The following is a 25,810-nucleotide window of genomic DNA, read 5'->3' as shown; positions in this document are numbered from 1 at the left end:
TACTGCCCTTTGGGAAAGGGTTGTGAGATCCATGGTTGAGATGGAGAAGACCTTTTCAAGCAGGGAGGTGTCATATTTGGAAAGTCTTGGGTGAAAAGCTGAAAGGGATCCTATTGGTAAAGGATTCGACAAGTTGTACTTTGTACTCATTTTTGATCAAGTAAAGAAATACCGCAAGGGGCGCGCACCAGGATATGTATGCCTATGACTGATTCTTGTCTTATGTTACACACTTGAGCCCACCTCTCCTTCAAGCTGTGTGGTCAGAGTACTTGTTAGCAGTCATCTCTTGTCTATACCATATAGGGAGTGAGGGTCTCTGTTGTGGGTGTGCCCGCCGGATAGGTGTAGTCTCCATTTTTCCTCGTGTTCCATGTTTTTTCCCTATTTTGTCTGGCCGTGGGGACTGTCTATTTCTGGCCGACTTGCTCAGGAGCTGGCTGACTGCCATTTTATGCTGGCCGACTGGTATTTTCCAGTTGTGGAGATGATTGACCTGCTCTCGGCCTGTTTTAGGCTGGCCGACCAGTAGCCGAGGGTGGTATATATACCACTCTTGTCCCCACACCATTCTTTGTACCGGATCTTGTGTATATAGCTGAGTTTATACACATAGCAGTTTGGAACTGCGATGGAGCACTTTGGACACATCCTGGGAGGTTGGAGGAGGTCATGGAGGGACGGGACATCATACTACTTACAGAGACGCACCAGAGCCCAGAGAGGGGGCTACCCAAAGTAGAGGGCTATCAGTGGGAGTTTATATACAGGGGGACCACACGACAGAGCACATCGAGAGGATCTGGAGGTATAGCGGTACTCTTCAAGCGAGAGCTACAGGAGCACCTACAGGTGGTAGCACGTGACCAGGAGGCTGTCAAAATATGCAGCGGAGATGATAACCAAATATGAGACCACAAGAGCAAGTAGAGTGCAGAAAAATAGACAGCACAAGAGAAGGAGAGAGATAGGCGTGTAACTCTTCTCTATACACAAGATCTCGCAATGAAAAGATGATACAATGATGTGGGGGCAATGGGGCCATTTTATATGGCCCCATATATGCAGTCGGCCAGTGGAGAAACAGTCCGCCAGCCTCACGACTGGGTCCCTCCAGTCGGCCAGCCAAAAAATCCTCCACGACCCCAAAAGAAAAAGTCGGCCAGCTCCATATGCATATGAGTGGAGTCGGCCAGCTTCCGTGTGAACCTGCCAGCATAGGGCAGCCACCCACACCATGGAAAAATAGGAAAAAAATACGGGGAGTGAGGAAAAATGAGAAAACACCTATACAGGGCGGGCACACCCACAACAGAGGCCCTGGTGTCTGATAAAGACAGAAGATGACTTCTAACACCCCCTCTCAGCTCCTGGCTGGGAAATCAACCCTAGGGAGTTGGAGTGCCGCCTGAGCGTAGCCTGAGGTAGAGACTTCGTGAAGAGGTCCGTCGCATTGTCCTCCGTCGAACAATAAAGTAGCAAGATGTCACAAGCCAAGATCTTCTCACGTACAAAGTGATACTGTATCTCTATGTGCTTGGTCCGGGCATGGAAGATCGGGTTCCGAGCAATAGCTATACAACTCTGGTTATCACACTGGATGACTGTGGGCTCCTTTTGTGGAAACCCAATCTCGTTTAGCAGCCTCCGCAGCCATACAACCTCGCAAAGCAGCACCACAAGCAGCCCGGCACTCTGCCTCTGTCGAAGATAGGGCAATAGTTGGCTGCCTCTTACTGCTCCAAGAAACTGCTCATGAGCCGAGGGTAAAACTGTAACGTGAAGTAGATCTCCTCCCCAATCTGAGTCACTCCAACCTTGGAGTCTGACTCCATCCCCTCCTGTGTAAAAGAGTCCTAGATCCTTCGTACTCTACAGATACCCAAGATCCGCAATCTTGCGTCCCAATGAGAAGTCCAATCTGGTGTTCAGCAACCAGATCAATGAACCAACCAACTTCCGATACTGCGACGCATCAACTAGCTCACAAGGATCATTAACAGTTAACTTTGTATTTGGGTCCATCGGCGAAGTAATAGGCTTGCAGTTCTCCATCCCAAAGGCCTCAAGCAACTCATGAACATACCGCTGCGTTGAGAGACAATAAACCCCCTCTGGGTCTGCCAGATCTCCAATCCCAAAAAGAAGTGGAGTAAGCCTAGGTCGGTCATCTCAAACTCCTTTGACAAGGTTCTTTCCTTGGGTTCGTTTGGGACCTCACATTTGTTTCTATAAAAAAGGCATGAAAAAACACGTTTGTAACTTGCAAAACATGTGAAATGATATGTACAACAATTATATTTTTTTGAGCGGGTCGGCGTGTAGCTTGGGGAGGGACCGATCAGCCCCCTTGGAACCATAGTTGCAAAGAAACACATTTCAAATGATATGAATCCGCTAGAAGAAAAGAATTGTAAGCCCATCCTCGCCCGAGCACTTTTGACCTGAGAGCGTGAAGAGCCTTCTCGAGCTCATTGGCTCTGAAGGGCAAATCCAACAATTGTTGGGGGTTCTATGAAACAAGAATAGGTAGTAATTATTACCAGACTTGGTGTTGTGCTTGCTCTTGGAGTGGAAGAGGGGGGTTTGTCGAGAGTAGGTGGGAGTAAAAGCATGTGGCAATAGCTTGAATCCAAGGAGGATTAGAGACCATAGTAGCAAGAAAATACTCTCTTAGCCAAAATTGTGAAAACTCCCTTTCTTCAGAGGTGCCGTTTCCATGTCCATTTCTTGTTTCTTCATTTTGTACATGAGACTTGCAAATTGGGCGCTAGGATGGAATTTATGGAGGATTCTATGATCATTCGAGACCCTCTTACTGACAAGATCCTTTGGCAAGGCATCGAGGACCATGGCCTCTACAAACTCATGGCTCATTACTCTCACACAGATACCTGCATGCGATCTTTGGCATTCTAGATTTGGACATCTTCATTTGGAGGCCTTGCGGAAGGCTTTTTAGGAGCAGTTGGTGGATGGATTACTAGATGTTGGCACACTTGAGGGTCCTTGTCACTCGTCTGAAAGGGAAACAAATATCAAGCGGCCTTTTCAAAGAAGGCAACACGGCGAGGTATGGCACTTGTGGAGTTGGTTCATGCGGATTTGTGCCGCCCGATGCGAACTTTGTCTCTGGTGTTTTTCTTTTGGTTGATGATTTTACCAAGGTATACTTGGGCCTATTTTCTCAAATCCAAAGATAAAACTTTCGACAGATTCCAAACATGGAGAATCTTGGTGGAGAAACAGTTGGGACACTCTGTCTTGACATTATGAGTCGACAAAGGAGGCGAGTTTACTTCTCGCCAGATTAACCAGTATTGTGAGCTACATGGCATTCAACGGGTGTTTGCCAACATAGGTACTTCTTTAGAGAACGGCATGGTGGAGCGGTAGAACCGAACAAGGATTGAGATGGCTTGGACAATGTTGGAACATGGGAATCTTCCTCAAAAGATTTGGGCGGAGGCAGTGGCTATTGCTGTTTACATTCTCAATTGGTCCCCTACTAGTGCTGTTCTAGGGTAGACCCCCTTTCAGGCCTACCTAGGAAGAAAGAGCAGAGGAGGCTTCTTCATCTTCAGGGGAAGATTCGACCTAGCCTCTCCTTGGTTCCTTGCTGGATCCTCCTGTTCCTCCTCGACTTGATCCGGCACATCCTTGAGCACCTTAGGCGGAGGAATCATCCGACATTGATTAGGAGGAGGAGATTTCTTTGGATGCTCCACAACAGGTTACATCTCAGGAGTCGGGTTCGACTTCTTAGGGGGGGATCTCGTATTCCCAATTGGTTGTATCAGACATTGCGGGACTCAGGGGTAACACAGTTTCCTTCACCTCCAGCACGGGGTCCCCATTGATTGGAGCGGTTGTGTACCACGACATCGTCTTAGGAGAACTTGTGCGTCAATTATGCACTAATGTCACTCATCCAAGAGGACTTAGAACCCATCCAAGAGGACTTGGAACCTACTTATATTGGGGAGGCGCTTTCCAAAGCGACTTGGAAGCAGGCCATGGAAGCGGAGCTTGACTCTATTGAACGGAATTAGACATGGGAGCTGGTTCCTAGACTGGCAAAGTGGAAGGTGATTGGTGTCAAATGGGTCTATAAGACCAAGTACAAATCGGATGGGACTCAAGATAAGCACAAGCCCAAGCTTGTGGCTAAAGGCTATTCTCAGAAAGTTGGCATGGAATTTGATGATACCTTTGCACCGATTGCTCGAATGGCAACCATACGAACAGTTCTTGCTCTTGCTGCACGCTCTCATTGGCCCATCTTTCATATGGATGCTAAAGGAGGAAGTTAGTGTGGAACAGCCCTTGGGATTTCAGGTTCTTGGCTCCAAAGGTATGGTCTTCATGCTGAAAAAGGCCTTGTATGGTTTGAAACAAGCCCCATGGGCTTGGTATGAGAAGATTGATGCTTTCGAAAAAGGCACCTACAAGATTGTGGATGTTCCAAAAGATGATCCATATGCCTTTGGGAAGATGTTACGGGCCCTCAAGGGCTTGCAAGGATTTTGGGACTGGTTTGGTTAGGGTGTCACGTGCATCCCGCACTTGGATGCCACGTGGACATTTCTGTACGGAAGGTGCAGGACCTAGGATGGTGAACTGGTCCCATGTGAGCCCAGTCCGGGACGAGTCAGCCAGGGATCCATCTCAGATGTCCGAGGTCAGGTGTGCATTGTCCTGCACAGGAGTCTAAGGTCAGGTGTGCACTGTCCTGCACACGAAATAGTGCCAGTCTGCGCTGTGAGTCTCCCTCTAGAATGATGTCAGTGGTTCTGTGTATCTGGTATGGTACCGGATGCCAGATCACTGAGTAGAGTATGTTTAGGACAAGGGGCCAGCCCATAGGGCTACCCCGGAGCTTAGTATGGGCATGGGAATGGTGTGAAACCATCCCCATGAGGGCCAAGAAGGCCCAGGTTGGACCCACCAGCCATGGAAGGGCTGTGGGACAGCCCTAGGGCAAAGATAAGGCTATTTTCAGGAACATACAGCCTTTAAATGGCTGTAGGGCATGTATGGGGCAGCTCATACAGGCTGCCCAGCTTTGGGATTGTGGGCAAAAGATGTGCCCAGCCCTTAAGAAGCAGGCGCCTGATGTCCAGCCAGCCAGGAGGTGATGCGCAAGATTTATGGGAATTTTTCCAGCATTTAATGGGATTTTTCAGCATTAAATGCTGAATATCCAGTCGTGGGACATATCTGATGCTGAAGGGTAGTATAAATAGAAGAGAGCCATAATCCCATCATTCATCTCAGTTTTCACCAAGAGCTCAAGCCAATCAAGGGCCAGACAAGCCAAGGAGATTGCTAAGCAAAGGGGTGGACTTCTGAAGGTCAAGGGCAGGGATTTCCCAGCCAAGAAAAGGTCAAGATTTATGTATTTGTTTTCAGATTTACATCATTCTAATAAAGCAAATACACCATTCGTGGTGGGGGCCCTACAGAGGGTAATTGGGACCCAATACTGTGTCCTCTCCATCTCCCCCTTCTCTCTCTATTTTCTGCACATCTCCTTTCAGTTTGTGCGTTAATTCCGTCGCGAAAAGAGTGCTGATTTCTGAGTTTTGAAGTACCGATCCTTCTCCGAAGCTTCCGCATATTACAGTGGTATCAGAGCCTACTTCAAGGACAAAGATTCAGCAAAGAAAACCAGCAATTTTTTTCGCTCGTGTGGTTGGTTTTTAGATGCCAGTGGACTACCCCTTTCGGAGTGACTCCTGTCCCTCGAAGGACGGTTGGTTTTTAGCCTCCGGAAGCCTCGGGAAGCCTCCCACACAGATAGTGGATGGTCAGATTGCGTTCCGGAAAGGAATTGCATTTTTCCGCTATGGCGAGCTTCGGCAACGAGAGAGAACCAGAACCATGGGACGAGAGTGCACTAGGCAGCCCAGCTAGGGCACCAGGCTTGAGTGTCACAGACATGTTCCAGCAGATGATGCGAGCAATCGCAGACTAGACAGCCAAGTTGGATGAGCAGAAGGCGCGGATCTTGGCTATGGAGGAGCGTTCTCGCTCTCCAGCGTCGCGTTTTCCATCTCCTCCTCCCTCTCCTTCCGTATCCCAGATACCAGATCCTCGTCTCATAGGGACCCTCTCGTGGGGTCACAGCCGCAGTCCAGCTCCTTGCTTGAGTTGCAGATGCGTGCATTGGAGATTCGACAACGAGAAGACGACGCCATGGGACGCGTGGAACACGAGCGTTACCTCAGAGCTTTGGACGCCAGATTGACACCGGCGGCGCCCTCGAATCATTTTTCCGAGAAAATGAATTTCAGTAATTATAATGGTAAACTCGATCCCACAACTCTTTATTCATGGTTGCATCAATTTGAAGCTTACTTTGCCGCAGTTATGAAATCAGATATTGACAAAGTGATCTTAGCTAGTTGGTACTTGGAAGGTGAGGCCATTCCTTGGTGGACTCAGTGGGCTCATACCCACACCAGAGCAGGTATGGCAGCTTATGGGTGGGACGAATTCGTCCGCGACCTTAAGCAGTGGTTTTTACCGCCCCACTACCTTGAGCGACTCGAAGACGAGTTCAGGGGAGCGCGACAGAACGCGCAACCAGTCCTTCAGTTTGCTTATAAAATTTCGACCTTGTGTCTGCAATTAGGCTTATCTGATACGGACAAGAAAAGGCAGTTTTTGTATGGCTTGGACACGCAAATCCAATGGGAGATATATATGTTTAGGCCAGCCACCTTTGAGGACGCACTCTCGCTTGCGCTGAGTGCAGAAATGAAACACAATGGTGGCAAGTCCAAGACTTCCCTGCCGGCTTCTCCTAGGGCTAACACCTCGGGGGGCAAAAGCCAGAACCAGACGGCGTCTTCCCCAGAACAGAGCCCGGGAGCCTCTGGCTCCAAGAACCCAAACAATGCGTCTAAGCTTACTCCAGACCAGAAAGCGGAGGCAGGCAAGACAGGTGGCAAGTTGAGTGCTGAGGAGCTTTCTGAGTACAAGAAGGAGGGTAGATGTTTCTTTTGTCACACAAAAGGACATACTTCTCGGGATTGTCCGAAGAAGCCTCCAAAGGCCGCCGCCGCCTCCACAGCTTCCGTGGTGAGCACAGCTCCCACACAGACACCAGCGGCTACCCCTAGTTCTTCAACCCCCGGTGCTTCAGTTGGAGCAATTATTAGCCGGGAGCTTGAAGATAAGCAGAAGGGCGTCCATGACCAGGAGTATGAGCGCAACGAATTGCTCAAGTCCTTTGGCTACATAGGTGGCCAGAGAGTCGTTGTCTTGTTTGACAGCGGCAGCACGGAGGATGTGGTCACGGAGCAGGCCGCTAGGCGTGCCCGTTTCGAGCTGACTCCAGTGGACAAACAGGTGGAGGGTTTTAGCACAGGTATGACAACGAGCGTCAAGTATGAAGCTCTAGGTGCTAAGTTAGTGATTCAGGGCATAGAGTTTGTGCGTGACTTTATGGTTGCCCCTCTTGTAGGAGCAGACATAATTTTGGGTATTCAGTGGTTTCACAAGTTTTTTCCTGATGTCAAGTGGGACAAGCACACGTTCCAGATCGATCGGAATGTGTCAAACACCCCGGTGACCATTAAGTGTGAGCCAGGTATTCCAAACTTTCCGCTCATAAGCCACTTGCAGGCTAAGCGAGCAGCAAGGAAAGGCGCACAGTGTGCGATGATTTACATCCAGACAACCCAGACGGTGGCCAGTGCTTCCGAGAAGTACTCGGTTCTCCATGAAGTTTCAGAAGATTTTTCTTCGGGACAGTCTCCCTCCCCAGCTCCCCCCGTCCAGACCGGAGGATCACAGGATTGACCTCCTCCCAGGCTCGGAACCCCAAGGAAGTTTCCGTATCGCCTTTCTAAGGCAATGGAATCGGAGTTGGATCGCCAACTCCAAGAATTGTTGCAAGCTGGCTTCATCCGCCCCAGCGTGTCGCCATTTGCAGAACCGATCTTGTTTGTCAAGAAGAAAGATGGGTCTTCTCAGTTGTGTGTCGATTATTGTGCACTCAACAAGCTGACTATCAAGAGCAGATTCCCGATGCCTCGAATTAACTATATTCTCGAGAGGCTGAATGGAGCTAAGGTGTTCTCCAAACTGGATTTAAAGAATGGGTACCACCAGGTACGGATTGTAGAGGGGGACATCCCCAAAACAGCCTTCCGTACAGAACGGGCCCACTATGAATTTGTGGTCATGCCATTTGGTTTGACGAACGTCCCAGCTACATTTAACCGCATGATGATGCGTGTTTTCCGGGAGTTGATTGGAGAGAGTGTGTTCATATTTTTGGACGACATACTCATATTTTCAGCTACAGTTGAGCGGCATGACATTGATGTGGAGAAAGTCCTTAAGTTGCTGGAAAGCAACGAGCTCTACGTCAATGAAAAGAAGTCAAAATTTTATCTGTTCTAGGTACATTACTTGGGATATATAATTAGTGCTGAAGGCATTCGACTGGATTCGGCTAAAGTGGCCGAGATTGTTAACTGGGAAGTACCACAGACAGCTTATGACATTAGATCATTTGTGGGTATATGCCTGGCATATTCCACCCACATTGACAAAATTTTCGACCTCTCGGTAGACCTCACCGATCTGCTAAAGGGAGTGAAAACAAGAAGGCAAAAGATTCGGATGACTCCACGAGTGTTGGAGGCATTCCAGAGCCTCAAGGTGGCTTTGTCAGAAGCGCCTTGTTTAGCCCTTGCCTCGTGGGACGAACCATTTCAAGTGATCACCGATGCGAGTAACATCGCAATTGGAGGTGTATTGCAACATAATGGTCATCCGGTAGCTTACATGTCTCGTAAGTTACTGCCCGCCGAAAAGAACTACTCAGTCTATGATCGTGAACTCCTAGCAGTTATACAGGCCTTGAAACATTGGAAACATTTCCTGTATGGCCGTGACTTCGAGGTTCGCACTGACAATCAGGCATTGCGCTGGATTCAGACGATGCCAAGTGCACAGTGGAGTGATCGACAACACCGCTGGAGTCAGATATTCGAGCAGTTCGGTGGCATGATTGAGTACCTTCCAGGAAAGGCCAATCCAGTGGCCGATGCTTTCAGCAGGAAGGGACAAGTATCTGCGATTCAGACCACTAGACTTGACCTTGTTGGTACAGGACTAGAAAACATGAAGCAGACGTACGCGGATTCCGAGGAATTCGGTACTCAGTGGGAACAGGCATTGGATGCCACAGGACCATGCCATTTTCTGATACGTGATGGTTGGCTTTTCTACAAAGGCCGACTATGTGTCATGAAATCATTCCGGGCAGCTCTTCTCCATGATGTCCATGACGCCATTACAGGTGGTCATAGGGGCATGAATTCGACTCTGGAGAAATTAGAACGGCAATACTATTGGCCAAAGATGAGGCGTGATGTGTTTACATATATACAACGCTGTGACATTTGTCAAAAGGTGAAAGCTCCTCGTGGAAAGAAGATAGGGTTGTTACAGCCTTTGCCAATTCCTGAGGGTCCTTTCCAGGACATTTCGATGGGCTTTGTCACAAATCTGCCTCCCAGTCTGAGTAAGCGTAATACGCAGTGCTTAACTATTGTTGATAGGTTTAGCAAATTTGTTATGCTTATTCCATGCAGGGCCAATGTGACCGCCGAAGATGTTGCCTAGTTATTCATTCGGCATTGGTACCCGATTGGCGGGATTCCTAGGATCATAGTGTCAGACCGAGATGCCAAGTTTACCAGTCATTTTTGGAGAGCATTGTTTGATAATTTTGGTACTAAGTTAAATTTCTCCAGGGCATTCCACCCATAGACAGATGGCCAGACAGAGATATACAACCAGTTGGCCTTTGATGTGCTGAAGTGTTATGTCCACGATCAGCAAGGTAAGTGGGAATCCTGCACTTGGATGCCACGTAGACATTTCTGTACAGAAGGTGCAGGACCTAGGATGGTGAACTGGTCCCATGTGAGCCCAGTCCGGGACGAGTCAGCCAGGGATCCATCTCAGATGTCCGAGGTCAGGTGTGCATTGTCCTGCACAGGAGTCTAAGGTCAGGTGTGCACTGTCCTGCACACGAAACAGTGCCAGTCTGCGCTGTGAGTCTCCCTCTAGAATGATGTCAGTGGTTCTGTGTATCTGGTATGGTACCGGATGCCAGATCACTGAGTAGAGTATGTTTAGGACAAGGGGCCAGCCCATAGGGCTACCCCGGAGCTTAGTATGGGCATGGGAATGGTGTGAAACCATCCCCATGAGGGCCAGGAAGGCCCAAGCTGGACCCACCAGCCATGGAAGGGCTGTGGGACAGCCCTAGGGCAAAGATAAGGCTATTTTCAGGAACATACAGCCTTTAAATGGCTGTAGGGCATGTATGGGGCAGCCCATACAGGCTGCCCAGCTTTGGGATTGTGGGCAAAAGATGTGCCCAGCCCTTAAGAAGCAGGCGCCTGATGTCCAGCCAGCCAGGAGGTGATGCGCAGGATTTATGGGAATTTTTCCAGCATTTAATGGGATTTTTCAGCATTAAATTCTGAATATCCAGTCGTGGGACATATCTGATGCTGGCCGCCTGCCCTTATGCTGGCCGATTGCCCCTGAAGGGTAGTATAAATAGAAGAGAGCCATAATTCCATCATTCATCTTAGTTTTCACCAAGAGCTCAAGCCAATCAAGGGCCAGACAAGCCAAGGAGATTGCTAAGCAAAGGGGTGGACTTCTAAAGGTCAAGGGCAGGGATTTCCCAGCCAAGAAAAGGTCAAGATTTATGTATTTGTTTTCAGATTTACATCATTCTAATAAAGCAAATACACCATTCGTGGTGGGGGCCCTACAGAGGGTAATTGGGACCCAATACTGTGTCCTCTCCATCTCCCCCTTCTCTCTCTATTTTCTGCACATCTCCTTTCAGTTTGTGCGTTAATTCCGTCGCGAAAAGAGTGCTGATTTCTGAGTTTTGAAGTACGGATCCTTCTCCGAAGCTTTCGCATATTACATAGGGAGTTGTCGCAGTCTATCCTAGGGTACAAATGTTGCAAGATTGTCCACTCGGTGCTCGCACCAGCTTGGGCCTCTCAAGGGTGGATCATGCCATTATGAATGTACCTGAAAACCCCCCTCTCGACGGCAAAGCTGCGGTGGAATAAAATTAACAGGTAGACCTCGCAAGCCCAGCTGCAAAGGGCTCAAGCTCCATATGGCATGTTGACTAAGCCATTGTGATGGTCTCTGAGATCGTGAGAATCGAGATTACCCAAAGACTGTGAGAAGCTGATGGCTTGGCATCAGAAGGATGCCATTCGCGGAGTTGCAGTCCCACTTGCTCGGGAACCATGCTTAGGGGGGAGGAGAAAGACGGTTGCACTCCACATCTCTAAGTCAAGGGCAAGAGTGGTGAAGAACCATGTAGATGCAAAGAGGCACCACCACCTCCCCACCGGGTGTCCCATGATGCGGGGGGGGGGGGGGTCAGAATCCGGGAAAAGCGCAAAGAGCAAATATTAGTCTGCACAGGGCGAGTATATTGCCGGGAACGGATTTGACGCTGTTTTCTTGTGGGGCTTGGTGACGCTCTCCATAGGAGCGGCGCTGGCGAGGCTGATGGTTGACGCCACAATTGGACCTTGTGTCAGTCTCCCCACTGTTTGGGGCTATCTGTGGCTGGCTGGGACCTGCGTGCTGTCGAGGAAATGCTTGCACGAGGTGGCCCATCTGGCGATACCCAAAACATTGGTTGGGTAGTCTTGAAAACTCTACCTACTGTAGGAAAAGGCAATTGTCAAGTTGGGCATCACAACTTGGCGAGGAAGGTTTTGCCTTCAAAGGCTATGAGTACTTGAATGGATGGGAGCCCAGCCACCCTCACCATGGCAGTTGCGGCGGTGTGTGGGGGGGGTGGGACTTGTCCAATCAGTGGAAGGAGAGCGTGATACTCCTTGGGGAGGCTCTGTGTAAGGTCCTCTTTGGAAATCACCTAAATCTCAGGTTGAACACAAGGTTAGTACAAACAACATAGAAGTGTGCAAGCAAGCCCACAACCCAACCATGGTCCGCGTCCACAGACCTCCCGCGAGCTAGGCTTACTCCCACAGATCCATGCCAAATCAGCCTTCTTGTCCCATATGACCAAACATCGGAAACTATTAGTTGGTATGTGCCTGGACCAAAGTAGTCATACTCCTTCCGTGGACATGGCGGATCACAGATAGTCTTGCCAAGGGCCTATACGGGCAGGCCTCACTTATATGGTGATAATTGTTGCTATAATAACCATCGGTCATGAATTCTAGCTCACATGGATTTATTAATAATGAATCTTAGCCACCTGTATCCACTTGCTTTCCCTAATCTCAATGCTCCCCTAACCTTGCTAGATTAAGCCCTAATCTCGAGGATTACTATTAGGTACGTAACACTCAAGAAGAAGACCAAGACGGGGAAGCCTTAAGACACTGGCGAGAGGGTCTAAGTCCGGGGAGGAGCCATGTCTCCACTAGGTTGGGAGCCTCGCACTGCCAGTGGGCTTGAAGCTAGGGCCTTTGCATATATCAATACCAAGTTCTACACCCACTATTGGGCACTGATGACGTTAGTGGGGATGTCGTTGTTAGCAGTCATCTCCTGTCTGTACATTACACACTAGGGCCATTGTTGTGGGTGTGCCTGCCCATTTAGGTGTTTATCCATTTTTCCCCATTTTCCATGTATTTTCCCCATTTTTACTGGTCGTGGGGCTACTGTTTGCTGGCCGACTGCATGATTGCGGTCGTGGGCATGTCCAGCAGCCTGTCAGCTATCTTTTTCCTGGCCGACCAGCATAGATGGGTGGTATTTAATACCACCCATGGTCCCCCACACCTTTTGTACTGGATCTTGTGTATAGAGCAGAGTTTATACAGCTTCTCTCTCTCTCTCTTCTGCATTTGCTTTTCTACACTCAGTTCTGCGTTTAGATTCAGGTTGGTGGTTCTCTCCTGCATGTGCTCACCTTCAGCGTAGAGTCCTACAGGGTGTGCTCTCAGTTTTTTGTCTCATATCCGCCATGTATTCCGACATGGTATCAGAGTCCTAGGTGGCTTGAAGTTTGGAGATATTGGAGAGCTTGTGGGACTGTTGATTTCTTAAAGACCTTGGAGAGCTTGTAGGAGAAATAAAGAGCTTGTGGGACTACTGATTTTTGGTGTTGATTGGAGATCTCTTGTGCTGTTCGGGACTTGGAGATGGGGTAGAAGGCGGCCATCACCGTTGGACAGCCACCTTGCATATTACTTGAACCCTTTTCTTCATTTTTTTCCCACCCATCCTCCCTTCACAAGACCAAAGTAACCTCCCTGAGATGGCAAACTTGCTTGAGATGGCTGAGAAGCATGTGAAGATCTCTACTCTCCCCACGTTCCCGGTGGATCGACAGTTGGACGGGACCAACTATGGCATTTGGAAGGTTATGATGGAGTTTGTATTGGAGTCTGATGACTTGGCTGATTTCATTGTTGTTGGTGTTCCACGATGAGAGTGGGAGGACGGGGAGCTTTTACCCTCTACTCGGAAAGAACGGGAGGCTCAAGCACAGTTGTGGGATCATGTCAATGCCGGTGTGCGTTCTTTCATCTTCCTTAATTGCACACCACAGGTGATTAATCATATTAAACATATGGCGTTGGCCAGAGGGATTTGGCAGCATTTGGCTTCTTTGTATAACAGGGTATCACCCATGAAGCGGATCTCCTTGGAAGTGCAAATGCGGGTGATGAATCCTACAAAGTCTTCGATGGTGCGGGAGCACATCAACAAGTTGCAGGCTCTTCAGCAGGAGGTTCTTCAGGCTGGGAAGGGGATATCTTCAGAGGACATGGCCATCACTTTGCCATCTTATCTGACCTCTCAGTACTCAGCTTTCTACTCCTCTTTGATCACCAGTGGTGGCAGGCTCATCACCATTACAAGGGAGGAGTTTGTGTCTATGGTCTTGGACGAGGAAGAGCGTTTTACGAACCCTCCACAGGGTGGAGGTTCTGAGGCCTTGACTGGTCAGCGGTCGAAAGGCCGCAGTAAGGGCAAAGGGAAGTCGTCACATAGGAGAAGTCTTCTTAGCAGGAGCCGGACTTGGATCGTAACGCCTTAAAGGTAGAGAGGACCTGTAATAATTGTGGTGAGAAAGGTCACTATTGGAGGAAATGTTCTAAGCGGAGCACTGAAAAAGGGTGTAGATTCCTCAGCAGTAACCGTGAAGACTCCAGTTTTTGTGCACTTGGAGATTATGGACACCGAGTCTTCATCTTCTTCGAGCAGGGAGGCGGCTGGACCCACCGCTAGGGACACTCGGGACTGGATTCTAGACAGTGGTGCTTCCAGGCACACGACTCCTTCTTCAGAGTTATTACAGGATCTTAGAAGGCACTCAGGTCACATCCTGATTGGTGACAAGTCCACTATCCCTATTCACAGTGAGGGCATGTTAGAGATTGTTCCCGATGGGAGAGGGGGGAAGCATTTCTCCGAGGTTCTTTTTGTCCCATTCCTTGGTTTTCATCTGTTTGTCAGTGCATGAGGTTTGCAAGACTGGTGTACCGGTGGAGTTTGATGAGCATTTTGTTGCTCGTCGGGACAAAGTGACAGGCTAGGTTGTATGGGAAGGAGGAGTGGAGAATGGGATCTAGAAACTCTTAGCACTCGCTCTTACAGGTTCTTAGTTAGGTGATGTGTGGTAGTTTCGTCATGACCACTTGAATGTGGATACGCTGCAGTAGGCTTTCTGGGACCAGATGGTAGATGGCTTGCTAGATGTTGGCAGTAGTAGGCAGGGACATTCCTGTTCGTGTGTTCATCAGTCAGAGGAGCCTTTACAGGTGAACTATGCTTTGATGTCTCGTATCATTCGGGACAAAGAGCCTCCTGTAGTTGAGGAAGCTCTTTCCCAGGGAACTTGTAGGAAAGCCATGCAAGTGGCAAATGTTGACTTGCAAGATGAGGTGTATGTTGAGCAGCCTCCAGGCTTTGAGGTTCTGGGTTCAGAGGGGGTAGGTTCTGGAAGGCCTTCAATGGTCTTCGGCAGGTTCCCAGAACTTGGCATACCAAAGTTACAGTTGATGATCCTTGTGAGTAGGTTGATGCCTCCTTTTATCGGAAGCGGTTTGGTTCATTGATTTGGTTGCTGAACACCAGATTGGACTTGAGCTTCCCGGCGGGGCTGTTGAGCTCATTCATGTAGACACCTTTGAAGACTCATTGGGATGCAAGATTGCGGATCTTGCGATATCTGCAGGGTACGAAGGATCTTGGACTCTTCTATGACACCTGGAACGACGGACTCCACGGTTGGAGTGACTCAGATTGGGGAGGAGATCCAGACACGAGGAGATCTACATCAGGCTACGGATTTACCCTTGGCTCAAGAGATATTTCATGGATCAGCAAGCGGCAACCAACTATTGCCTTGTCGTCTACAGAGGCAGAGTACCGGGCTGCTTGTGGTGCTGCTTGCGAGGTGGTGCGGTTGCAGAGGTTACTTGGTGAGATTGGGTTTCCACTTGCAGAACCCACGGTCATCCGTTGTCACTTTGTTCGTGAGAAGTTTTTTGCTGATGACATCTTGCCAGAGTTTTGTTCCAGGGAGGACAATGCGGCGGACCTCTTCACGAAGTCTCTACCTCAGGCTATGCTCGGGTAGCACTCCAGCTCACTGGGGTTGCTTCCACATCCAGGAGCTGAGAGGGGGTGTTAGCGGTCATCTCCTGTCTGTAGATTACACACTAGGGCCATTGTTGGGGTGTGCCTGCCCATTTAGGTGTTTATCCATTTTCCCCCATTTTTCCATGTATTTTTCCCATTTTTTACTGGTCGTGGGGCTGCTGTTTGCTGGCCGACCTGGGCTGTACCTGGCTGTCACGTGCATCCCGCACTTGGATGCCACGTAGACATTTCTGTACAGAAGGTGCAGGACCTGGGATGGTGAACTGGTCCCATGTGAGCCCAGTCCGGGACGAGTCAGCCAGGGATCCATCTCAGTCGTCCGAGGTCAGGTGTGCATTGTCCTGCACATGAGTCCGAGGTCAGGTGTGCATTGTCCTGCACAGGAAGCAGTGCCAGTCCGCGCTGTGAGTCTCCCTCTGGAATGATGTCAGATGTTCGGTGTATCTGGTTTGCAACTGGATGCCAGGCCTCTGGAGGCATGTAGGTTTGCATGTAGAGAAGGGGCCAGCCCATAGGGCTACCCCAGTGCAAGGATTTGCAGTTTGCATACTTAGTCTGGGCATGGGGGAGGTGTAGAACCACCCCCAAGGGGCCAGGAGGGCCCAAGATTTGCCCACCAGCCAAGGCATGGGTTGGAGGGGCTGTCGGCCAGCTGTACTACTGCTGGACAGGCAGCCGTCTGGGTCCAAAGCCCCAAACAGCAGGCGGCCAGATGTAGGGGCAGTCCCCACACCCATGCGTAGCATGCCCAGCAGCCAGGGTGCTGCCCAGAAGCATGCGCAGAATGGCCAGATTATTGCATAAGTGTGAAAGCAGCAGTTATTAAAGTGTGAAAGTATTTTATTAAAATACTCAGTCGTGGAGCTTACTGAAGCCAGCCGACTGCATGAAGGGAGGGGTATAAAAGCCCAGCCAAGATCTCATTGAATCCATCTCATAATTCACCAAGAGCTCCAAGCAACCAAGGGCCAGGACAGCCAAGAACATTGCTAAAGCTAAGGGGTGAAGGACTGAAGGTCAAGGGCAGGTTTTCCAGCCAAGAAAAGGTCAAGTACTTTGTATTTGTTTCAGATTTACATCATTCTAATAAAGCAAATACACCATCCGTGGTGGGGGCCCTACAGAGGGTAATTGGGACCCAATACTGTGTCCTTCTCCATCTCCCCCTTCTCTCTCTATTTTCTGCACATCGTCTTTCAGTTTGTGCATTAATTCCGTCGCGAAAAGAGTGCTGATTTCTGAGTTTTGAAGTACCGATCCTTCTCCGAAGCTTCCGCATATTACAGTGGTATCAGAGCTCACTTCAAGGACAAAGATTCAGCAAAGAAAACCAGAATTTTTTTTCGCTCGTGTGGTTGTTTTTTAGATGCCGGTGGACTACCCCTTTCGGAGTGACTCCTGTCCCTCGAAGGACGGTTGGTTTTTAGCCTCCGGAAGCCTCCGGAAGTCTCCCACACAGATAGTGGATGGTCAGATTGCGTTCCGGAAAGGAACTGCATTTTCCCGCTATGGCGAACTTCGGCGACGAGAGAGAACCAGAACCATGGGACCAGAGTGCACCAGGCAGCCCAGCTAGGGCACCCGGCTTGAGTGTACAAGACATGTTCCAGCAGATGATGCGAGCAATCGCAGACCAGACAACCAAGTTGGATGAGCAGAAGGCGCGGATTTTGGCTCTGGAGGAGCGTTCTCGCTCTCTAGCATCGCGTTTTCCATCTCCTCCTCCCTCTCCTTCCGTACCCCAGATACCAGATCCTCGTCACAAGGACCCTCTCGAGGGGTCACAGCCGCAGTCAAGCTCCTTGCTTGAGATGCAGATACGGGCATTGGAGATTCGACAACGAGAAGACGAAGCCATGCGACGAGTGGAACACGAGCGTTACCTCCGAGCTTTGGACGCCAGATTGACACCGGCGGCGCCCTCGAATCATTTTCCCGAGAAAATGAACTTCAGTAAGTATAATGGTAAACTCGATCCCACTACTCTGTATTCATGGTTACATCAATTTGAAGCTTACTTTGCCGCAGTTAGGAAATCAGATATTGACAAAGTGATCTTAGCCAGTTGGTACTTGGAAGGTGAGGCCATTCCTTGGTGGACTCAGTGGGCTCATGCCCACACCAGATCAGGTATGGCAGCTTATGGGTGGGACGAGTTCGTCCGTGACCTTAAGCAGCGGTTTTTACCGCCCCACTACCTTGAGCGACTCGAAGACGAGTTCAGGGGTGCGCGTCAGAATGCGCAACCAGTCCTTCAGTTTGCCAATAGAATTTCGACCTTGTGTCTACAATTAGGCTTATCTGATGCGGACAAGAAAGGGCAGTTTTTGTATGGCCTGGACACGCAAATCCAATGGGAGGTGCGTATGTTTAGGCCAGCCACCTTTGAGGACGCACTCTCGCTTGCGCAGAGTGCAGAAATGAAACACAATGGTGGCAAGCCCAAAACTTCCCAGCCGGCTTCTCCCAAGGCTAACGCCTCGGGGAGCAAAAGCCAGAATCAGACGGGGTCTTCCCCAGGACAGAGCCCGGGAGCCTCTGGCTCCAAGAACTCGAACAATGCGTCTAAGCTTACTCCAGACCAGAAAGCGGAGGCAGGCAAGACAGGTGGCAAGTTGAGTGCTGAGGAGCTTTCTCAGTACAGGAAGGAGGGTAGATGTTACTTTTGTCACACAAAAGGACATACTTCTCGGGATTGTCCGAAGAAGCCTCCAAAGGCCGCCGCCGCCTCCACAGCTTCCGTGGTGAGCACAGCTCCCACACAGACCCCAGCGGCTACCCCTAGTTCTTCAACCCCCGGTGCTTCAGTTGGAGCAATTATTAGCCGGGAGCTCAAAGATAAGCAGAAGGGCGCCCATGACCAGGAGTATGAGCGCAACGAATTGCTCAAGTTCTTTGGCTACATAGGTGGCCAGAGAGTCGTTGTCTTGTTTGACAGCGGCAGCACGGAGGATGTGATCACGGAAGAGGCCGCTAGGCGTGCCCGTTTCGAGCTAACTCCGGTGGACAAACAAGTTGAGGGTTTTAGCACAGGTATGACAACGAGCGTCAAGTATGAAGCTCTAGGTGCTAAGTTAGTCATTCAGGGCATAGAGTTTGTGCGTGACTTTATGGTTGCCCCTCTTGTAGGAGCAGACATAATTTTGGGTATCCAGTGGTTTCACAAGTTCCTTCCTGATGTCAGGTGGGACAAGCACACGTTCCAGATCGATCGGAATGTGTCAAACACCCCTGTGACCATTAAGTGTGAGCCAGGTATTCCAAACTTTCCGCTCATAAGCCACTTGCAGGCTAAGCGAGCAGTCAGGAAAGGCGTACAGTGTGCGATGATTTACATCCAGACAGCCCAGACGGTGGCCAGTGCTTCCGAGAAGTACTCGGTTCTCCATGAAAAGTTCCAGAAGATTTTTCTTCGGGACAGTCTCCCTCCCCAGCTTCCCCCGTCCAGACCGGAGGATCACAAGATTGACCTCCTCCCAGGCTCGGAACCCCCGAGCAAGTTTCCGTATCGCCTTTCTAAGGCAATGGAATCGGAGTTGGACTGCCACTCCAAGAATTGTTGCAAGCTGGCTTCATCCGCCCCAGCGTATCTCCATTTGCAGCACCGATCTTATTTGTCAAGAAGAAAGATGGGTCTTCTCGGTTGTGTGTCGATTATCGTGCACTCAACAAGCTGACTATCAAGAGCAGATTCCCGATGCCTCGAATTGACTATATTCTCGAGAGGCTGAATGGAGCTAAGGTGTTCTCTAAATTGGATTTAAAGAGTGGGTACCACCAGGTTCGGATTGTTGAGGGAGACATCCCCAAGACAGCCTTCCGTACAGAACGGGCCCACTATGAATTTGTGGTTATGCCATTTGGATTGACGAACGCCCCAGCTACATTTAACCGCATGATGATGCATATTTTCCGGGAGTTGATTGGAGTGTGTGTGTGTGTATATTTCTGGACGACATACTCATATTTTCAGCTACAGTTGAGCAGCACGACATTGATGTGGAGAAAGTCCTTAAGTTGCTGGAAAGCAACGAGCTCTATGTCAATGAAAAGAAGTCAGAATTTTATCTGTTCCAGGTACATTACTTGGGATATATAATCAGTGCCGAAGGCATTCGACTTGATCCGGCTAAAGTGGCCGAGATTGTTAACTGGGAAGTACCTCAGACTGCTTATGACATTAGATCATTTGTGGGTATATGCCAGGCATATTCCACCCACATTGACAAGTTTTCTGATCTCTCGGCAGACCTCACCGATCTGCTAAAGGGAGTGAAAACAAGGAGGCAAAAGATTCGAATGACTCCACGAGCGTTGGAGGCATTCCAGAACCTCAAGGTGGCTTTGTCAGAAGCACCTTGTTTAGCCCTTGCCTCGTGGGACGAACCATTTCAAGTGATCACCGATGCGAGTAACATCGCAATTGGAGGTGTATTGCAACATAATGGTCATCCGGTAGCTTACATGTCTCGTAAGTTACTGCCCGCCGAAAAGAACTACTCAGTCTACGATCGTGAACTCCTAGCAGTTATACAGGCCTTGAAACATTGGAAACATTTCCTGTATGGCCGTGACTTCGAGGTTCGCACTGACCATCAGGCATTGCGCTGGATTCAGACGATGCCAAGTGCACAGTGGAGTGATCGACAACACCGCTGGAGTCAGATATTCGAGCAGTTCGGTGGCATGATTGAGTACCTTCCAAAAAAGGCCAATCCAGTGGCCGATGCTTTGAGCAGGAAGGGACAAGTATCTGCGATTCAAACCACTAGACTGGACCTTGTTGGTACTGGACTAGAAGACATGAAGCACACGTACGCGGATTCCGAGGAATTCGGTACTCAGTGGGAACAGGCATTGGATGCCACAGGACCATGCCATTTTCTGATACGCGATGGTTGGCTTTACTACAAAGGCCGACTGTGTGTCATGAAATTATTCCGGGCAGCTCTTCTCCATGATGCCCATGACGCCATTACAGGTGGTCATAGGGGCATGAATTCGACTCTGGAGAAATTAGAACGGCAATACTATTGGCCAAAGATGAGGCGTGATGTGTTTACATATGTACAACGCTGTGACATTTGTCAAAAGGTGAAAGCTCCTCGTGGAAAGAAGATAGGGTTGTTACAGCCTTTGCCCATCCCTGAGGGTCCTTTCCAAGACATTTCAATGGACTTTGTCACAAATCTGCCTCCCAGTCCGAGTAAGCATAATACACAGTGTTTAACTATTGTTGACAGGTTCAGCAAATTTGTGATGCTTATTCCTTGCAGGGCCAATGTGACCGCCGAGGATGTTGCCCAGCTATTCATTCGGCATTGGTACCCGATTGGTGGGATTCCTAGGACCATAGTGTCAGACCGAGATGCCAAGTTTACCAGTCATTTTTGGAGGGCATTGTTTTATAATTTTGGTACTAAGTTGAATTTTTCCAGTGCATTCCACCCACAGACAGATGGCCAGACAGAGATATACAACCAGTTGGCCTTTGATGTGCTGAAGTGTTATGTCCACGATCAGCAAGGTAAGTGGGAATCGTTTTTGCCTTTAGTTCAAGCTGTTTTGAATGACTCTTTTTCTTCAGCTATTGGCAGGACTCCATATGAGGCAGCGTTTGGAAGGCCTTTCCAGTCGTTGTTAACCAGGACTTCGTCTTCAGTACCGGAGGCGAACAGAGTGACGGAGTCTTACCAGGAGATCCTAGAGTCCGTTAAAGACAGGTTGCCTAAAGCGCAAGAGGCCTACACTCGACAGGCCAATAAAGACCGAAGGGACATGAAGTTTTCGGAAGGAGATTGGGTATATCTTCGGATTATGAAGCAAAGATTGAAGCAGGTGGGCAAGCGATGCCCAAAGTTGTCTTTCAGGAGCTTCGGACCATTTCCCATCCGGAAAAAGATTAATGAGGTGTCTATGCAGTTAAAGCTACCTCCGAGTTGGACTATGCACGATGTATTTCATGTCAGTTGGTTAAAGCCATATGCAGGTCCACCCCCTTCAGAGGTCAAAGACGAAGCGGAACCAGACATCATTGATGAAGCAGAAGTAATGGTTCCAGAACAGATCCTTCTGCACCGTTTCAAGCATGGCTCAGGCCGAAGACTACGACAGTTTCTCACGAAGTTTCAGGACCGAGGAACTCATGAAGCGGTATGGCTCGACAAGGAATTTTTCGAAGACTATCCGGCATTATTGACGGATTATTTGGAGGCTATGCAGCTTCCGTCAAGTTAAGCAGAAGGGGATGTCACGTGCATCCCGCACTTGGATGCCACGTAGACATTTCTGTACAGAAGGTGCAGGACCTGGGATGGTGAACTGGTCCCATGTGAGCCCAGTCCGGGACGAGTCAGCCAGGGATCCATCTCAGTCGTCGAGGTCAGGTGTGCATTGTCCTGCACATGAGTCCGAGGTCAGGTGTGCATTGTCCTGCACAGGAAGCAGTGCCAGTCCGCGCTGTGAGTCTCCCTCTGGAATGATGTCAGATGTTCGGTGTATCTGGTTTGCAACTGGATGCCAGGCCTCTGTAGGCATGTAGGTTTGCATGTAGAGAAGGGGCCAGCCCATAGGGCTACCCCAGTGCAAGGATTTGCAGTTTGCATACTTAGTCTGGGCATGGGGGAGGTGTAGAACCACCCCCAAGGGGCCAGGAGGGCCCAAGATTTGCCCACCAGCCAAGGCATGGGTTGGAGGGGCTGTCGGCCAGCTGTACTACTGCTGGACAGGCAGCCGTCTGGGTCCAAAGCCCCAAACAGCAGGCGGCCAGATGTAGGGGCAGTCCCCACACTCATGCGTAGCATGCCCAGCAGCCAGGGTGCTGCTTGAAGCATGCACAGAATGGCCAGATTATTGCATAAGTGTGAAAGCAGCAGTTATTAAAGTGTGAAAGTATTTTATTAAAATACTCAGTCGTGGAGCTTACTGAAGCCAGCCGACTGCATGAAGGGAGGGGTATAAAAGCCCAGCCAAGATCTCATTGAATCCATCTCATAATTCACCAAGAGCTCCAAGCAACCAAGGGCCAGGACAGCCAAGAACATTGCTAAAGCTAAGGGGTGAAGGACTGAAGGTCAAGGGCAGGTTTTCCAGCCAAGAAAAGGTCAAGTACTTTGTATTTGTTTCAGATTTACATCATTCTAATAAAGCAAATACACCATCCGTGGTGGGGGCCCTACAGAGGGTAATTGGGACCCAATACTGTGTCCTTCTCCATCTCCCCCTTCTCTCTCTATTTTCTGCACATCGTCTTTCAGTTTGTGCGTTAATTCCGTCGCGAAAAGAGTGCTGATTTCTGAGTTTTGAAGTACCGATCCTTCTCCGAAGCTTCCGCATATTACACTGGCCGACTGCTCTTGTGCTAGCCGATTGCATGATTGCAGTCGTGGGCATGTCCAGCAGCCTGTTGGCTGTCTTTTTCCTGGCAGACCAGCATAGATGGGTGGTATAAATACCACCCAGGTCCCCCACACCTTTTGTACCGGATCTTGTGTATAGAGCAGAGTTTATACAGTCTTTCTCTCTCTCTCTCTCTCTCTCTCTCTCTCTCTCTCTCTTCTGCGTTTGCTTTTCTACACTCAGTTCTGCATTTAGATTCAGGCTGGTGGTTCTCTCCTGCATGTGCTCGTCTTCAGCGTAGAGTCCTGCTGCGTGTGCTCTCAGTTTTCTGTCTCATATCTGCTGCGTATTCCGACAGTCGTATCTAGTCCATTCTATGCATGATGGAGTTGATAGTTTATTTTCTTGTGGGTGACTACCATGAGGTTATAAATTTCACTTTCTTATAAGGTGAATTTGGGGCCTGGGCATGTTCTTGGATTCATCTAGGTATATATAGTAGCCTCAAGAGAAGCCAAGCTAAGGCGAGTAGCTGGAGGACCAAATCGGACAGGTGACAGCCGGTGGTGGCCTCGGACGGGGTGGCTTCCATGGAGTCCTCCAAGGGGGGAAATTCCAAAAGGGGACAAAAAGGACAGGCGGGAAAAAAAGAGAGGGGGTGTGTGGTGGGTTTGTGAACAAAGGGAGAAGGGGGGGGAGGGGCAGATGCAAGGGAGAAGAGGTGGTAGGGGGGAGTGTCGGAGGAGAGTAGCTGGGTAGGCCAAAGCACGTGGGGCGGAGAGGGGCGCCTAGGAATCGGAGAAGGGTGGAACTGGGGCCTGCAAACGGGAGAAGGGTGGAAATGGGAGGCAGGCAGGAGAAACAATGTGAAAGCGAAAAGGCCAGGGCGCGAAGGTCAAGTGGGGGGGCTGTTGAGCATGTGGGAGATCCTGGCTACACTTCTTTTTTCATGTGATTCTCTTCTATAGTTTGCTCTCTCAATAAAGAGATTTAGCTTAAAGAGCAGCATTAATCGCAACTCAGAAATAGGCTTCCTATTGCAGCAGATAACAGCATTAATCGCAAATCAGAAACGGGCTTCCTAATGCAGCGTTACTGCTCTGCTCATAGTTAGCTCAGTATGTAGTGTAGTTTTATTAAAATTGACTAGGATTCATTGCAACTATTTCAGCTTTCTTCAGCTTAGTAATATATAATATTAAGGTTTAGAGAACAAGTCTTCTGATGTCATTCTTTTACTTCTCTTCCACTTTGTATGTTTCTAGTTGTGTTTTGAAGTAGTTTCAAGAATAAGACTTCCATTCTGCTAGTGCCTAAGAGGTAACTTGTTTTGAGTAGTCGTAATTTTGCTGGTGTCACAGGTAATTGTTGAGAAAGCTGAAAGAAGTGATATTCCAGACATAGACAAAAAGAAGTAAGTTATTTTAATGCAGGTATTTTGAGGTTCTCTGTATCTTGTAGGGGTAGTGTATTAGTGATTTTACGTGCCTACTTGCCTGTCCAGGTACCTGGTTCCTGCTGATCTTACTGTTGGCCAATTTGTTTATGTAATACGCAAGAGGATTAAGTTAAATGCAGAGAAGGCTATTTTCATCTTTGTTGATAATGTGCTACCCCCAACGGGTAAGAGTATTGTTTACGTTGCCTCCGCGCTTACCATTGCATCATTCTTTTACCTTCCACTTTGAGATGCAAATATTGTGCCTGATATTACCCGTTTTAGCAAGTTGAAAGACAGCACACTGTTAATCTCAACATTATTAACCGCGCTAAAAATTCCTACCCTGAATTTATCATTTTCACCATCACTCAAATGCAGCTGCGATCATGTCTGCTATCTATGATGAGCATAAAGATGAAGACGGGTTTCTGTACGTTACGTACAGTGGAGAGAACACGTTTGGGATCTTGTGAAGTGCTCATTAGAGAAATAGCGCAGCAGTCTTAAGGTTGAAGAAGATGTAGGAGGGCTTGAGTCTACAACAACAACAATATGTAAGTCTGATTTCATAAGCCTCTGCAATTATGTGTATAAAGTCTTATATGAAACATAAAGGAGTCTTGTCCCTGTAAAAATGTCAGTTGCAAATTTGCCTTGTTTTTGGCAGTGATTGTCTGTCATATGATTGTATAGTGTCACATGTCTTGTTTAAGTGTGATTAGAAAAACAAGTTTTTTAGCTTGGCCATATCACTATCTTGTTGTCAAGTAAAGTAATTTTAGAGTAGTCAATTATTTAACTACTTGACTAAATACTTAAAGCAATAGGTTGTTATATAGAGCAATGTATAACATTGAAATAATTAATTATTTATGTATATTGTATTATTTAACTACTCGACTAAATACTTAAAGCAAGAGGTTGTTATATAAAGCAATGTATAGCATTGAAATAAGTATTATTTATGTATATTGTAAAATTGATGATTTTTTATTGGCTTGTTATCTATGTTGCAATTGATTGGTTATACAATTGACTGACTATTTTGCTACCCAATTAACTAGGTGAACAGTAAGTTAAATAGTATTCAATCAATGCACAAGAGCACTAAACACATGTTTAGATGCAAGTCTCATGATGTTCCCCAAAGTAAGGACTTTGGAGAAGCTTCATAAATTGTAAAGCAATCATAAAAATTGAATTTTCATTGTGTTGCTTTGAGGTATTAGGGCAGGAACAATCTATACAAATTCTGTTGTGGAGAGTTTAGAATACTTCATTCAATGTTTGCCATTAATGATATAGGTTGCACTGGATATTGGCTATGTGTTACACATTACTTTCCACATAATTAACCTATGA

At 48.5% G+C, this 25,810-nt stretch overlaps 1 protein-coding gene across 1 annotated transcript in view; it reads left to right on the top strand.

The window, feature by feature from the left end:
- Nucleotides 1–25,200, top strand: part of LOC147637582 (autophagy-related protein 8C-like) — a 31,457-nt gene extending 6,257 nt beyond the window's left edge. Inside the window, exons 4-6 of the mRNA XM_086799391.1 lie at nucleotides 24,369–24,421; nucleotides 24,512–24,630; nucleotides 24,827–25,200. Of these exons, the coding sequence (XP_086655517.1) occupies nucleotides 24,369–24,421; nucleotides 24,512–24,630; nucleotides 24,827–24,921 (267 nt within the window). The 3' untranslated portion in view covers nucleotides 24,922–25,200. The remainder of the gene's footprint in view (nucleotides 1–24,368; nucleotides 24,422–24,511; nucleotides 24,631–24,826) is intronic.
- Nucleotides 25,201–25,810: the final 610 nt, after the last annotated feature.

The sequence above is a fragment of the Cibotium barometz genome, chromosome 6 (assembly GCF_041138505.1).
Source record: "Cibotium barometz isolate CiBa-2024 chromosome 6, ASM4113850v1, whole genome shotgun sequence".
Taxonomy (NCBI): Eukaryota; Viridiplantae; Streptophyta; class Polypodiopsida; order Cyatheales; family Cibotiaceae; genus Cibotium; species Cibotium barometz.
This window is presented reverse-complemented; position numbering and strand designations above follow the sequence as displayed.